The sequence below is a fragment of the Ursus arctos genome, unplaced genomic scaffold (genome assembly GCF_023065955.2).
Source record: "Ursus arctos isolate Adak ecotype North America unplaced genomic scaffold, UrsArc2.0 scaffold_18, whole genome shotgun sequence".
Taxonomy (NCBI): Eukaryota; Metazoa; Chordata; class Mammalia; order Carnivora; family Ursidae; genus Ursus; species Ursus arctos.
The window spans coordinates 49,297,893-49,313,885 of NW_026622852.1; the positions used below are offsets into that span (position 1 = coordinate 49,297,893).

The 15,993-nt window shown below is 37.2% G+C and overlaps 1 protein-coding gene and 1 pseudogene across 8 annotated transcripts in view; one reads left to right on the forward strand and one right to left on the reverse strand.

Moving 5' to 3' along the window:
- Positions 1 to 15,993, forward strand: part of RABGAP1 (RAB GTPase activating protein 1) — a 159,901-nt gene that overhangs the window by 111,407 nt on the left and 32,501 nt on the right. For 7 of the 8 annotated variants that reach the window (XM_057313742.1, XM_026513920.4, XM_026513921.4 and 4 more), the window contains 2 exons: positions 8,377 to 8,490; positions 13,425 to 13,499. In XM_057313742.1, coding sequence (XP_057169725.1) covers positions 8,377 to 8,490; positions 13,425 to 13,499 — 189 coding nt within the window. Of the gene's footprint in view, positions 1 to 8,374; positions 8,491 to 13,424; positions 13,500 to 15,993 lie in introns of all 8 variants that reach the window. The other variant, XM_057313745.1, reaches the window with a different exon arrangement.
- On the reverse strand, positions 2,431 to 7,074 carry LOC113266599 (COP9 signalosome complex subunit 2-like; annotated as a pseudogene).

Consider the following 15,993-nt stretch of genomic DNA (forward strand, 5'->3'; position numbering starts at 1 on the left):
TATTAGAAACCAAGATCCTGGCACTAGATGTGCTCACTGCTACTGGACTTTATTGCTTCTACGCCCTCTCATCGACTGACAGAGCAAGGAAATATCTGTGCAATGATGCCTCTTGATCAGTTAACATGTGGGTTCAGCAAACAGTGCATTGAAATTAGTAAGGGGTGGACTCAGTAAACTTTATATGTAGTTCTTTGCAACTTTAGATACAATTATTAGACATATGTAGACTAAAAGGAGGGTAAGACAAGTACATAAAAGACTATTCCAAAACAGCAGGGCGATTGCTGTAAGGCTGCTACTAATATGGCGTGTACACTGATTGGTACACTTTTCTGGAGGACAGATTGGCAGTATAATTCAGAATCCAAAACACAAGGGTTAAGTTGGATCTTGGGGGAATGATGTGATTGTGGAAACTGTCTTTGCCTTAGGAATCATGGCTCTACTTTACAACCCTGTTTATAGCAAAAGAAGTAGAACAGCCTGAATATTCCAAAGTCAAGAGATTTAGCATAGTAAATTACGGTATAGCCATGTTACAGGTAACGGTGCATTAATTCCACAGTAGTAATTGTCAAGTGATATGAAAAGATGCTCACAACATTTTGCAGTTGGTAAAATTAATTTTCAAAACAGTATGAACTTTTATAAAAATAATTACATAAAAAGTTAGGCATATACCCCCCCCAAACATTAGCTATAGTTATTTCTGAGTTGTGAAATTATCTTTCTTTTTTATTTCCTCCCAGTATTATCATAAGAAGGAAGCAAAAAAGTTTTATTAAAATAAAACAAAAAGGTTTTGTTACTATATGAAGAAAACAAAAAGTTAGGTTTTTCCTCTTAAAATGCAGTAAGGTGGATCACCTCGGTGGCTCAGTCAGTTGAGCATCGAACTCTTGATTTCAGCTCAGTTCATGATCTCAGGGTCATGAGATCAAGTCCCACATTGGGCTCCACGCTGGGTGTGGAGGCTGCTTAAGATTCTCCCTTTCCGTCTGCCCCTCCCTACCTCCTACCCACCCACCACCACCGCCGCTCACACTCGCGTGATAAATAATAAAATGCACTAAAGCGTATTATTAATTTTGGGTTATGTTTGGACAACAGCGAGTAGTCACATTTGGCAGGAGTATGAGAAGGAGCAATAAAAGAGATTTAGATGTTAGTATGAGGTGTTAATTCTCAGTATTTGTTTAGTGAATAAACTTTAAAAGTGAGATTTTAGAGTACAATTTTTAATGAAATTATTCCCAGCAATGTACATGTGTATTCCATTATATGATTATACCATAATTTATCTCTTTTTCTGTTGATGGACATTTGGGATTTCTAGTTTGGGGCTATTACAAATAAGGTTATTTGTAATAATCTTACATTCTTAACTTTTTTTCCCCTCTTGATTATGTGTTTTTGGTTCTCTTGTGTAATACTAAGGAGGAGAATTGCTGGGTCTGAGTACATGTGTGTTTAATTTTTACAAGAAACTGCTGTGTAATTCACCAAAGTGGTTGTATCATTTTACACCTCCATTAACAACAATTGAGAGTTCCAGTTGTTTCATATCCTTACCAACGTTTGGTATTGTCTTTTTATTTTAGACAGTCTAGTATGTTTCAGTGCCTATATTTATGATTTCTGAGCTGTACATACAGTACATATGATTTCTGAGCATTGCTGATTGAGATGCAGGGGACAGCATACCACTATACTTAAAGGATTTAATTTAAACCTCGACTACATTGGGGATACAAAAATTTACAGACTTGGAGAACTGACTTTTATAAAATGCAGCAGACATTTTTGACATTTGTTATTACATGAAAAAGTGCATATGTTCAAAGGGATATACATTTCAAGTTATTGCAGCTTATTTGTGACAGAATTTATGCTTGTAAAATATATATGAAATTAGTCAACAGTGGCATGTCAGTATATTTAAAATCATTACAAATCTCTGTTCATATTGCCCATGAAAAATTATTGTCATATATATATTTAGAGCAGGAGTTGGCAAACTGTGGCCTAGGAGCCAAATCCAGTATGCTGCTTGTTTTCGTAAATAAAGTTTTATTAGAATACAGAAATGCTTGTTTATTTACATATTGTCTATGGCTACTTTTACTCTGCAAAGGGAGAATTGAATAATTTTAAAGCTAAATGACCTGCAAAGCCAAAACTAACTTGCTGTCTGCCTCTTAACAGAAGAAGTTTGCAAGATGTTAATACTGCATAATCATATGGCATTTTAGTTTTCTTCTGGAGATTAAAGCTCTTTTTCATGGGATGAAATGTCAGAAACATAAAACCAGTTGATGAAAAAAAAAACCCACTTCTGCCATAACTTTGATAATTTTCAGGACACATATCAAGTGATAGTTTTGCCATTCCCTGTTCTTTTAAGGTTTACATCTCTGCACGATTGTCTTATGTACCTTTGTAACAGTTTATTCTCTGTGAAATCGTTGTACTAACTGTAGTCTGGTTGAGAGGAAGTATTTGGTTGACTTCATCAGTTTGGCCATGAATAGTGTTATATGCAAAGTGTGTTGTACCAGCAAGTTTCTTGTACCAGCTCCACCTCTGTTTGACTCCTTGGAAATAAAAGCACTGTGTATTGTATAAACCTTAATGTTGTAAGCACTCGGGTTTGGATGTTTTACAGCTCTTTGCTGTGTTCTCTTAGGAAGAAATTATCCATAATGTTGCTGTGATGTGATTTGTTTTCAGAATCTTTTCAAAGTTAGTGATGTCACTATTCTGATACAAACTTACTAATAAGTTCATCATTATTAGAATTTCTTGATCATTTTTGTACAGCTTGACTTCTGGCAAGTCAAATGGATTTAATCCCAAATTTTTCAGCATATTTCCTAAGACTAGATATTTTAAGTAAGTGTTTGACATAGAACAACCCAATATATTATCATTGTTGAGGCTTTGAATTTCGGCATGTGAATTTTCAAATTCACCTTTTCTCGAGGGCATTTTTACCCCTTCTTTCTCTGATGACTCCCATGATCAATGGATGAGGGATGGCAGAGTGAGGAGGACCGACCATAGAATATTTTTAGTTGTGTTATTTTCCTATCCTACATGCATTTGAATTTCCAAACTGTTTATCTTTAATAACTGTGTCTTCAGGTTATCCTCATCACCAATCTGATATGGCTGATGTAACTGGCGTAGTATATTTTGAAGTTTTCCGTATCCCCTCAATTCTTAATATAATTTACTTAATCTTCATGCTTGTGTTAAGCCACAATCTGTCACTCTTAGAATGTTTCAGAACATGTTGTTTCATAGAATTTCTGAAGTAAATTCTCCTGCCATTTTCTTAAAAAGAATTCTCTTTAGAGGTGGAGATACAATTCAAGAATAGAATTAACAAATTATTCAGGCTAATTTTTTGTAGCTATTCCAAATATAGGTCAATAACATGTCTGTTCATTTCTGGAAAGCTTTGTCAATGTGAAATTCATCTTAGTTGTTGTTTTAATGTTTTCAGTCTCCCTTCTCTTTTTCTTTCAAGCTCCAAAATCTTTCAGAAACTGCATTAATGCTGCTTTGGGTAATCTCTCTTCAATACTTTGAAATTATAATTCTGATTTTCCAAATCGTCATTGATTAAATAACTCCCTTCAGAGTATTCCAGGTATTAGTCGTTCTTACCAGTACACAAGAAATCATTCTTTTTTGGCAGACATTTTGGCTGCTATTTCATTGTGATTTTAATTAACCTTTTCATTTGCTTATTTGCTGTTTATATATTTTCTTTTACGAAGAGTCTGCTCAAATTTTTGTCCATTTTATTAGATTGTCTTTTTCTTTGAGTTCTAGATATATTCTAGATGGAGTTTTTTTCACATATCTGTACTGCTTGCCTATTTCTTTTATAAATGGCATGTTGTGTTTTTTTTTATTTAATTTCACTGTTAGCATACAATGTTATGTTAGTTTCAGGTGTACAATATAGTGATTCTGTACATTGCACAGTGCTCATCATGATGAGTGTACTCTTTAATCCCCATCCCCTGTCTCGCCCATCGCTTCTCCCACCTCCCCTCTGGTAGCCATCAGTTTGTTCTCTATAGTTTAAAGAAGTCTGTGTCTTGGTTTGTCTCTCTTTGTATTTTCCCTTTGTTTGTTTGTTTCTTAAATTCCACATGAGAGTGAAATCATGGTGTTTGTCTTTCTCTGACTGACTTCACTTAGCATTTTGCTCTAGCTCCATCTATGTTGTTGCAAATGGCAAGATTCCATTCTTTTTATGGCTGAGTAATACCCCGTTCATGTATGTATACCATATATATATTATATATATATATTTATAATATATATATTTATAATATATATTATATATATGGTATACATTATATATATATAATACACATACATACATACACAGATATATATGTAGCATATCTTCTTGATCGATTCATCTATCAATGGACATTTGGGCTGCTTCCATAATTTGACTATTGTAAATAATGCTGTAATGTCTATTGTAGGGGTGCATGTACCCCTTTGAATTAATGTTTTTGTATTTGAGGGGTAAATACCCAATAGTGCAATTCCTGGATGGTAGGGCAGTTCTGTTTTTAACTTTCTGAGGAATCTCCATACTGTTTTCCACAGTGGCTGTACCAGTTTGCATTCCCACCTACGTGCACAAGGGTTTTCCTTTTCTCTGCATTCTCACCAACACTTGTTGTTTCTTGTGTTTTTGATTTTAGCCGTTCTGACAGGTGTGGGGTGATGTCTCATTATAGTTTTGTTTTGGGTTTTTAAGTTTATTTAAGTAATCTTTACATCCAGCGTGGGGCTTGAACTCGCAACCCCACAATCAAGAGGTGCACACACTCCAACTGAGCCAGCCAGGTGCCACTCTCATTGTAGCTTTGATTTTCCTTTCCCTGGTAATGAATGGTGTTGTGCATCTTTTCATGTGTCTGTTGACCATCTATATGTCATTTTTGGGAAAATGTTCATTGTTCCAGTTAATAAGGTTCTTTCCTGATTTCGTTTGGTGCCTCATTCACATGGATCTTGAATTAAACATTAGCATTAGAGATTCGGATTTGGGTACGGCTCTTGACCACATAGTGTTGCCATTGCTTAGTCCTGAAGAAGCGTTTGGACTTTATTAGGCATATTTATCAAGCATTGACGGACTTTATGCTCTACATTATTATGCTAGGCTCTGTGGAAATTATAAAACTGAACCACAATCTCTTTCCCTTTGTGAATAGTTTTACAGGGAAGTTAAGATAAAAATAAAAATAAAAATTCTAGGAAACTTCTGTGTGTGTGTATTCTGCATATCACTAGTGAGTGTGTACATATGTGTGTTCAGAGGACAGCCCCAGCTCTCAGCAGTGCTGGAGATGGCTTCCTTTCACTTTTATCAAGTCTTTTCTGTGTACATGTCAGGCATCGGTAGAAGCTCTTTATAGATTTATATTTTATATATACATTTAATGTAACCTTTACTACAACTTTATAAGGTAGTTGATATTAGTCACAGAAGATACGAAACTTACCTGAAGTTGTTCAGCTTAAGAGACTGAGCCAACTTTCAGACCCAGATATGTGTGCCTCTAAGCTGTGCCCCAGGTTTTAAGACCTTGAGGTAAATATGGATTTACATCATTTTCATCACTTAGCTGTAGGTACTAAACTAGCACTGGGAACTCTTATTACTTTAAAGGGCTGGAATTATCTTGGGTCTCTCTTTCATTTGTATGAGCATCCTCTTTTATTTTTCCATTTTAAAATCATCTTTATTCAGTTGTAATTTATATACAGTAAAATACACGAATTTTAAGTGAATGATTCAGTACATTAACTACCATTACAGTTGTGATGGATAATATTTCCATATTCAGACTTAAAAAAGTTCTCTTCCTGTCTCTTAAGAATCAGTTTTCTCCTTTTAACTCCGGCCTCTTCTAAACACTGATCTACTTTCTATAACTTACAGTTTTGTCTTTATAAGAATTTCATACACATGCTGTCAATGGAAAATAATCTTTTGTGTCTGGCTTCTCCAGTCACTTAGAAAATGCTTTTGAGATCCATTCATGTTGCATATATCAACGTTTTTTTTTTCTTTTTTATTTCTGAGTAGTAGTATTCCACTATGTGGATTGTACCACAATTTATTTATCCATTCACCCATTAGAGCACATTTATATTGTTTCCAGTTTGGGCTAGTATGAATCAAGCTGTAACCATTCAAGTTCAACTCTTTGCATGTATTCATATTTTCATTTCTCTTGGATAAATATTTAGGACTGGAATCACTGAATTATATGGTACGTGTATGTTTAACTTTATAAGAAACTTCCAAACCATTTCCAAATATTTGGACCATTTCGTATTCCCACCAGCAATTTCTGGGAGTTCCATTTGTTTCACACCCTTTGCCAACACTTGCTGTCTTGGTTCTTTTTAATTTTAGCATTTAGTTAGGTGGGTAGTAGAATCTCATTGTGGTTTCAGTTTATATTGTTCTAATGACTAGTGATGTTGAAATTTTTTCACGTGCTTATTTACCATCTGTGTGTCTTGTACTGTGAAGTACCTCTTCAATCTTTTACCACCATTCCCCCTTTTAAAATCAGTTGTTTGCCTCTTTATCTGTTTTAAGAGTTATATATTCTGGATACAATACCATTATCAGATAGATGTTATAGGTATTTTGTCCTGGTCAAAGTTTACATTTTCATGTTTTTAACAGTGGCGTTTAAAGAGTACAGTTTTAAAGTTTTAATGAAGTCCAATATATCATTTTTTTCTTTTATGATTCATGACTCATGGGGACTCCTGTAGATAGCTCTGCAGATCCCTTTCTATTCAGCTTTTCCTCTCTAGTACTCTGAGCTACAAACTCTAGCTACCTTGCCCTTTCCATATTCTGCTCTTTTCTCCGCTCAGGAAGATATTCCCCACCGCAGCTCAGTTTCGGTTCCCTCTCCATGTGCTGCAGCCTGGAAGCTGCTGCCCGGCAATAACGACCGTGGTCTTTGGTCTCACCTTGCATCTTGTCCTTTTCTCAGGGAGCACCATCGTTCTGAGTTGCCTTAACTATCACTAACATACTAAAAACTAGTAAAGCCAGTAAAGCTCTTTGGGAAGCAGTTTGGCAGTGTCTCTGAAAGTTTTAAGTAGTTTGCTTGTTAGAAAAGAGCGTAGGCTTTCAAGTTAGTTCACTGGGATAGAGTTTGGGAGCTCATAGTGTGCAAACTTGTAATGAGTAGTCAAAAGCCATTGAGATCTGATGCACAGTATGATGAATATATTATGTAATGTAATAAATGTGGCTATAATGGCAGTCATATTACAATATATAAATGTATTAGAGTACCACACTGTACACCTTAAATTTCTACAATATTACATGTCAAATATATTCAATAAAAATTTAAAGTTAGTTCACATCCCACAACTGTAAAATACTTATGGCCCTGGGAACATGACGATCCAAAAGACTGGAGAAATTACTGAATAAGAGAAAAATATCACTTTGATTTTTCATCTTGAAACAGGAGTATCAGACTCTTAGATGGTGTGCTGAATATGATGTAGTCTCGCCAAGGAGAATCAAGTCCACTGTCTTATGAAGACAATGCACTGTTAAAATAGAAGGTCACGTTTCTGTGCTCCGGTTCTTTAGCATGTGAGCAAATGAAATTTAACGAGGGGGATTTATTAGAAGTACCTGGATGTTTGCTTTGTTGTATACGGATTGCTGTGATATTATTGACATTTGTTTATTTTTCTGCATTGGCAAAAGGAAGGGATATTTTTCCATAGCCTATTTGAATCCCTTGACATTTGGTGGTCTAGTTTCATACTGAGTAGACTGCTGTGTGCATTTTTATGCCGTTTGCCCTTAGGATAAACCCCAATTAAGGGACTTCTCTTTTCCTTTTGAGAACCTGGCATATGGGCACCATGCCAAAGGATCATTTAAAGCAGCAATTTTTAAACCCAATTTTTCTAATGGGAGTGCTTTACCTCCTTTTGAGATTAGTTTGAATATTTTCCTATGGGAAATCCATTTTGATTACCACATTTTCCCTCTTGAAATAGAAAGGTCACCAGCTGCACTTCTTGAAACAGAGATGGAATACACATGAGGTATATACAATAAGCAGGTTCCTTTTCTTCCATATTTTTTTCCTTAATATTTGATTTTGCTTTTGCTTGAACAGTTGGTCCCTGAAGATGCAGTAACTCTGGGCACGCACATGTGTATGTATGTCCCTGCAGCATTTTAAAGCATGTAAATGAGAAGACCTTGTTGTATAAACTTACACAAATACATACATGATTGACTACTAAACCTCTTTCCTGATGTTTCCACAGGAGTCTCCCCAGGACAGTGCTATCACTCGGGATATTAACCGGACATTCCCAGCTCATGACTATTTTAAGGACACAGGAGGAGATGGACAAGATTCCTTATATAAAATATGCAAGGTATTTCACATCAAAAAAAACCCCAAACTTAGTTTTGAAAGGTGATTCTGTTCTTTGAAATTACACAAAAGGTAACTACGAAGTATAATTTTTATTTGATGTTTAAGAAGGCAAAAAGGGGGCACCTGGGTGGCTCAGTCGGTTGAATGTCTGCCTTCAACTCAAGTCATGATCCCAGGATCCTGGGATCGAGCCCCGAGTCAGGCACCCTGCTCAGAGTCTGCTTCTCCCTTTCCCTCTGGCCCTCCCCCCTGCTCATGCTCTCTCTCAAATAAATAAAAAATCTTTAAAAAAAAAAAAAAAAAGCAAACAAGGAGAGAGCAGACTTTCTGAAATTGTGATGTTACCTTTAATTTTATGCTCATAATGAAAAGGAAATCAATTAGACATAAAATAGTAAGGTTTCTTTTACCCTTTTAATCAGGACTTGCAGATGAGAGTCCCCTGGCTCCACATTTATTATTTTTTTTTAGGGGGAAGGGGCAGAGGGAGAGAAAGAATCTTCAGCAGGCTCTACGCCCAGCACAAAGCCCGACACGGGGTTTGGGGTTCAGTCTCACAACCCTGAGATCATGACCTGAGCTGAAGTCAAAACTCAGATGTTTAAAATCAACTGAGCCACCCAGGTGACCCCTCCCCACCCAGCTCTACATTTAAACTTCCAGAAATTGGTTTTTCATTAAGAGCCTCTGAGTCCTGTAACATTGCGAACTCCCTTTTGGTATTCCCATTATAAGTTACGAACTTGGCAGCTAGGACATGTCCATCAGTGTGCAGTGCTGATGCCTGTGTAGGTGGACTTTTTAGCACTGCAGCATAATAAATTGTGGGAAATACTGATGTCTTTCAAAAGATCTGTACCTGTAAAGGAAAGGTGCAATTTCAGCAATCCATTTTCCAGTAGGTTTTGGTACTTCAGAGCCATAAGGTTGAAAGAGGACTTGGGACCAGAGTTCTTCAACCTTCGTCTGTCCTCAGAACTAGTCTATAGTCTTTTCCCCCCAAAATTAATCAAGTACCTATTTAGCATCTACTATCTAGGAAATACAGACTAGGCATGAGACATGCCCTTAAGAAACTTACATATTATTGATTGAGAAGGTAGAATTAACAAGTTTTAGGACAGGCTAACAATAAAGGACTTGTTCTCCAGGGATAAACTAGATGCTTCAAACTATAAGGGCAGTTAGATTTAGAGAAATGTTTCTTTAATTTCCACAAAGCTGTCATTTCTTTTGTAATCCTCTTCTCTGATCATCCTTTTTGAGCCCCTTCTTAGTTGTGCTTTCCACTTAAGCAGCCATACAGCTATGCCTCACTGCAAAATTTCCCATAAAGAAACCCTGTGCTCACTGCCTCTGAGCCCTTACTCCTGATTCCACTGCACTCTAGTGTCTGTCTCACAATGATCTTCCTTGCAGCTCTCTCCCCTCTTGACCTCTCTCACCCTCCCGGTTTTGCTCTCACCTTCTCTCTCAACATTGCTGACTCCCTCTTTATTTTATCTCTTTCTCTCTACCTGCTCCTAAAACAGAGGCATTCCCCTGGGGGCTCAGTCGGTAGTTCCTGTCACTCCACATTGTCTCCCTGATGACTCCTTCCACCTCCACAGCTTCAGCTGTAACCACTGCACAGATGTTCCCAAATCTGCGTTCAGCTCAAGGCCTAAATTTCCAGCTGTCAGTTGGTCTTCATGTAGAAGTCCGTTAAGTACATCAAACAAAAAAGTCTAAAGATAGAGTTCATTTAAAAACATGTTTCATTATGAGAATTTTCAAACAAATAAAAGTTGAATAGTATAATGAATTTGTATATATCCCCCACCAGATTTAATATTTATGAACATATTGCCACAGTTGCTTTCTCTATCCCTTTTAAAAATTTTCCTGAAGTGGGGCACCTGGTGGCTCAGTCCGTTGAGTGTCCGACTTTTGGTTTTGGCTCAGGTCATGATCTCATGGGTCATAGGATCCAGACCCAAGGCGGGCTCCACACTCAGCAGGGAGTCTGCTTGAAGATTCTCTCCCTCTGCCCCTGCCCCATTCACACTCCCAGGATCACTTGCTCGCTCTCAAAAAAAAAAAAAAAAATCCTGAATTACTTCAAAGCAAATCTCAGATATCATGAATCTAAATTCTTCACTATACATCTCTAAAATATTAGATCATGATTTGTCTATAGTATCCATCATTGTCCATCAGTGCCATCCAGTAACCTTCAGATTCAGATTTCCCTAAATGTCTTTATACATTTGGTTAGAATCAGGATCCAGCAGTATCCATAATATGTTTAGTTGTTATGGCTCTTTTAATTAGAAACAGTCTTCCTTTTTCCCTCCATGCCATTGTCTTACTGAAGATGCGGTCATTTCTCTATTAGTTTCCAGTTTCTTCCTTTGGCCACGTTGAGTTTGGTAGGCTTGATGCCTCTTATAGCCATACTTCCCTTTCTAATCACTGCCTGCTACGGGCCTCTATCATAATGTTGCTAGCACTTTTACAAAAGCTGCCTTGCATTCGTCTCCCTCCCTTTGGGTTCTAGCCTATTTATTATTTTCTCCATGTTGACCCCAGAATTGGATCATTTGCAGGGCCCCCACAAAAGCCTTCAGTGCTTCCTCATAACCCACAGAGTGGAATCAAAATTTCTTAGTTCATTTCCTGGTCCCAGATTCCTTAGCTTAGCATTAAAGAAATTTTGCAATATATCCTGGCTTAGTTCCTAAATATTTTATGCTTTAACTACATTGAACTCTAACTGTGCTCTGGTTGATTTACATGTCAGACTTCCCAACTAAAACTGTGATGTTCTCAAGGGCAGAAACCACTTCTCTGTGTTACTATCTTTCGCACTCGGCACAGCGTTTGGCATATAATAGGTGCTCATTAAATGTTAATGAATTAATGAAATGCCTTTTATTCCCCATATTTCATAAAGCTCCCATGAATTTTATATCCTAAACATGTCCCAAATGTGTCCTGTATTTTCACACCTGTATGTATTCCTTCAGGCTTTCCCCTGAAAAATAAGCTCCCCTCCATTTTCTACCTATAGAAATTCAATACATTTCATCGTAGTACATAATTAATAAGTCCTGTGCTGAACAATTTCCAATGAGAGAGCTGAGAATAATACATCAAGTCTGTCATATAAATACTGTGATTATTCACATCTTACAGATAAGAACTATAACTAATGGGCTGAAGATCCAGACCTAGACATTAGCAGTTGTGGGATTTCAGCCCCGCTCTAACTCTGAAGCCTCTGTTCTTTCTTGACCAATCAACTGTTAATTGATAACTTCACAGACATTGTCAAACTGCTTTCCACAGAGCTCTAGTGGCATATATTACTATTGTCCTTTAACATAGTCTTAACAAAATTATTAACACTTCTTAGTGTTTACTAATTTGACAGGTGCAAAGTGATGCCTTATTGTGTTATATGAACAGATTGTTTCTAAAGCCCTCTGCATATCTTGTCTTTGGAAAAGTATGTATGTTTTCTATGTGTAGCCCTCTCATTAGATAAGCTTCGATGAAATGGGGGATTTAATGAGATTATGTTAAATTCTACCTTCATTTATGAAAGCATGATTATTTTATATATATATAAAGTAAAAAATACATATATAAATATATATATTTTAAAAGCTATAGTTTCCACTGAATGCTAGTGATAAAACCCATGTATATATTAACTTAATTATCATCTAATAAGCATTGGCATCATATTTTGCTAAATGATCTTTATTTTGAACATACTCATTCTAAATTGCTTTCTTGGGATGCAGAGGAAGCATGGCACAAAAATTAAGTGGAGAATAAAGGGAATTTCATCAGAAATAAACTTGTTAAACAGAGAATAGCATCTTGAATCTGTAGGAATTTCCCTTTCCACCACAGCTTACATGAGAACTAGAAATATTAATCATAAAAACAAGACTCTGGAAAACAGCTAAAGAACCAAAAAGAGTAAACCACAAGGAATGTTAGATGTCAGTATTCTGTTAAAGATAATGTTCAGAAGAGATGGGCAATAATCATCTGCCGCCAAGAAAAATACAAAATAAGAATTCCAAAGGAACCCACAAATGGTTTCGGAGTAATCCCTCTTATCAGAAAAGTTATTACTGGCATTGTGGAAAGAATTGTATTTTGGTGTCTTTGCCAAAAGATTTTTTCCCAGAAAGAAACATGAATAACGTGAACAGTGTTTAGTGAGGGCCCGCTGTATGACTGGCTAGGTTAGAGGTGTGAGGTGCTGGCTAGGGCATCACCCCAGCCCCTAAGAAGCTCACAGTCCAGTAGAGAAGAGGGACATTGAAAATGCAGTGTGGCGAATGTTGTAGTAACTGTGCCTGTGTAGCAAGTACCGTCAGAGTACAGAGAAGAGAGGGGACCCTGCGGGATGGAGTGTTTAGAGCCTGAAGGAAGAGCACATTTTTCAGACAGAAGAGGGGAAAGCAAGGGCCAAGACAGAGTCGTGGCAACCTTTTTTTAGTGATGAAGTGGTTTTTGCTTAACTTTTTCCACTCCTGGGCTATAGGAAGTGGTGCGGGGACAGTTGTGTTTATCGTAAAGAAAAAATTGGAGAGGGGCACCTGAGTGGCTGTCGTTTAAGCGTCTGCCTTTGACGGCCCAGGTCCTGATCCCAGGGTCCTGGGATGGAGTCCCACATCTGGCTCCCTGCTCAGTGGGAAGTCTTCTTCTCCCTCTCCCTCCCCTACTCGTGCTCTCTCTCTCTCAAAAAATATTTTTTAAAAATTAAAAAAAAATTGGAGAGAAATATTTGCATCATTCATTGACCGTCAAAAGGCCATATTTGAGTGTGGGTATCTTCCAGGTTCCTATGTTCAAGGTTGTATAGGGCAACTGTGGCCTATGAGTGACTATACTTATTTATTTATACGTCCTGTGTTTTTCTTTTTCCAGGCATATTCTGTGTATGATGAAGAGATTGGCTATTGCCAGGGCCAGTCATTTCTCGCTGCTGTTCTGCTTCTGCATGTGAGTATTAGGTCTCTGTTATGACTTACACATGACCTACCCCAGCTTATACTAGCCTTAGACTTGAGCATGGTTTTATATGGCCTTTGGTCAGACTCTAGTGCATGAGTTTTACTCCTGTATCTGGAAACCTTTTCCTTAATTTAACATCATCATGGAAGAGAAACATGGTAAGAATAAATGACAGGGTTGAACACTAGGACAAGAGTAGACTTCATTTTTATTGCTAGAATGATTGGATTGTCTTGGTTGATTGAACCCTTAGGGACATTTTATATTCTCTAAAGTAGCCACTGTCATTAGTATTTGTTTGGGAATGCGTGTATTAGGGGTTGGAAGGAAGCAGAGAAGTTAGCTTGCTTTTAGTGCCATTTTATTCGTTTATTTATTCAGCAGAGACCTTTACCCTCTGACTTATTGATATTCTTTCAAATCCACAGAAGAATTGAAAAATCATTAAGGTGGAAGACCCATAAACTCTCCTTCTATTTTACCAATTTAATACTTTACCACACTGCTTTCTCTGTCTGTCTGCATATCTCTCTTTTCCTCTTTTTTTTACACACATTTTTTACTAAAAATCATTTTTTGAAATTATTTTTGGAAAATCAGTAGCAAACATCAGGGTATTTGACTCCTATATACTTGAGCATGTATCTCCTGAGGCCATAACCATAATACTGCGGTCGCATCCAAGCAATTCCACGCTGATTCGGTAATGTCTTACACAGAGTCCATGTTTGATTTTCCCCAGTTGTTTACTCAGTGAAGTCCTTTATAGCTTTTTTTTTTTTTCTAATCAAAATCAGTGAAGATTCAAGCAATGATTTGGTGTCCTTTTTCTTTACTTTTTAAATCTAAACTACCCCTCTCCCTTGCCTTTCTTGTGCTTTATGCCATTGAGAGTCTTAAAAAATTCAAGCAAATTGTTTGGTAAAATATTCCACATTCTTGATGTGTCTGATCATATCCTCATGATTAAAATGCTCGGCAAAAACACCACACAGGTGATGTTAGCAGAGGGTTTGTGGGCACCTCCATCTTTAGCACCGTAGATGCTAGAGGTCAGGAGTGAAAGAAGGAGACATTGTCCCAGTCTTTGTGGATACAGAGCTAGCGAAGCTGACTGGCTGAAGCAGAAAGTCACGGAAGTATGTCATTACCTCAATGGCGACATGAACGTATAGTAAAAAGTTGGATGCAAGATTATAACAAAGGAGGTTTATTTATATCACAGGCTTCTCTGGGGAGATAACCTTTAAGGTGAATGCTGAAAAATGAGAAAGGATATCCATTCTCTTTTGTACTTGTATCATTTAACTTTTTTAAGCTAACATTATTATGAAAATAAGAAAACTGTTTTAAAAGCAAGAGTGGAGAGTAGAGCACTCCCAGCAAAGGAAATAGTACAACCTGTAGAAGCACCGAAATGGGGAAAACTTGGCCTATGGAAGGAACTGGAAGCTGGGCTGTGTGACTAAAGCATTACCTGTGATGGGGGATGGGGAGGGAGCTGGAGAGGCCAGCTCAAGGAGTTTGGAATTTGTTTCCCTAAACAAGGGGGAGCTTTTGAAGAGTTTTAAGCCATTCTGTATAGGTTGTAATACAAGTAAAACCAAAACCACTTTGTATCTTCTTTCTTTGAGAACCTAGCTTATTGATACTAGTAAGCATGTAAAAATATGATAAAGCTATGACATTAATAAAAGGGTCAGGTTTTCCCCTCAGCTTTATTGAGGTATAATAGATAAAAATGTGCGTGTGTGTGGTGTATAATTTGATGAGTTGATATGCTATACATTGTGAAATGATTACCACAGTCAAGCTAATTAACATCCATCAAGAGGTGAAGTTTTAACATTTTGTTGTTTTCATGAGACTATATCTCAGAGTCTCTCAGGCTCGTGTGGTTTGTCTTTGTTCTCAGCTTCAGTCCAAGAACATTTGTCCCCATTTAAGTATTACAACCCTTTTAAAATGGGTTTCCCAAACAAATCCACAGTGTTTTGGTTTGAACTCTGTGCTTGCTTGCCTTTGTGTTAAGATGAATGCTTATTTCAAAGGAAAAGCAGATGTGCTACCTGACATCAGAAATGCCACTCTGGGGCAGACCAAGTGTCCCTCAGCCTGTGGAAGAAACTGTGAAATTGTCTTCCATGATAGAGACCTCTGAAATCTGGTCCTTTGCTCCAAGTGCCCTTACTTGTCCAGAAGTAATTTGCTGGGCTTTTCTCCTTTATTACTTAATCTGATTTGTTCTTTAGCTCTGCTTTATTCTCAGTGATGTCTGTGTTCAGTCCACCTCCATCCCCTTGTTCCACAAAAGCCCGCCCACCTTCTTGACATTTTGAAGCCTTGCTACAGTCATACCAAGCCTTAAATAATGTTTCCAGTACTTTTTTTCTATTTTGAAAACTAGACATTTTGCCAGGTTCTCAGGGAAATATTTTTTCCACAAAGCTATGGAAGATGTAGGTATTATTATAAATGGGTA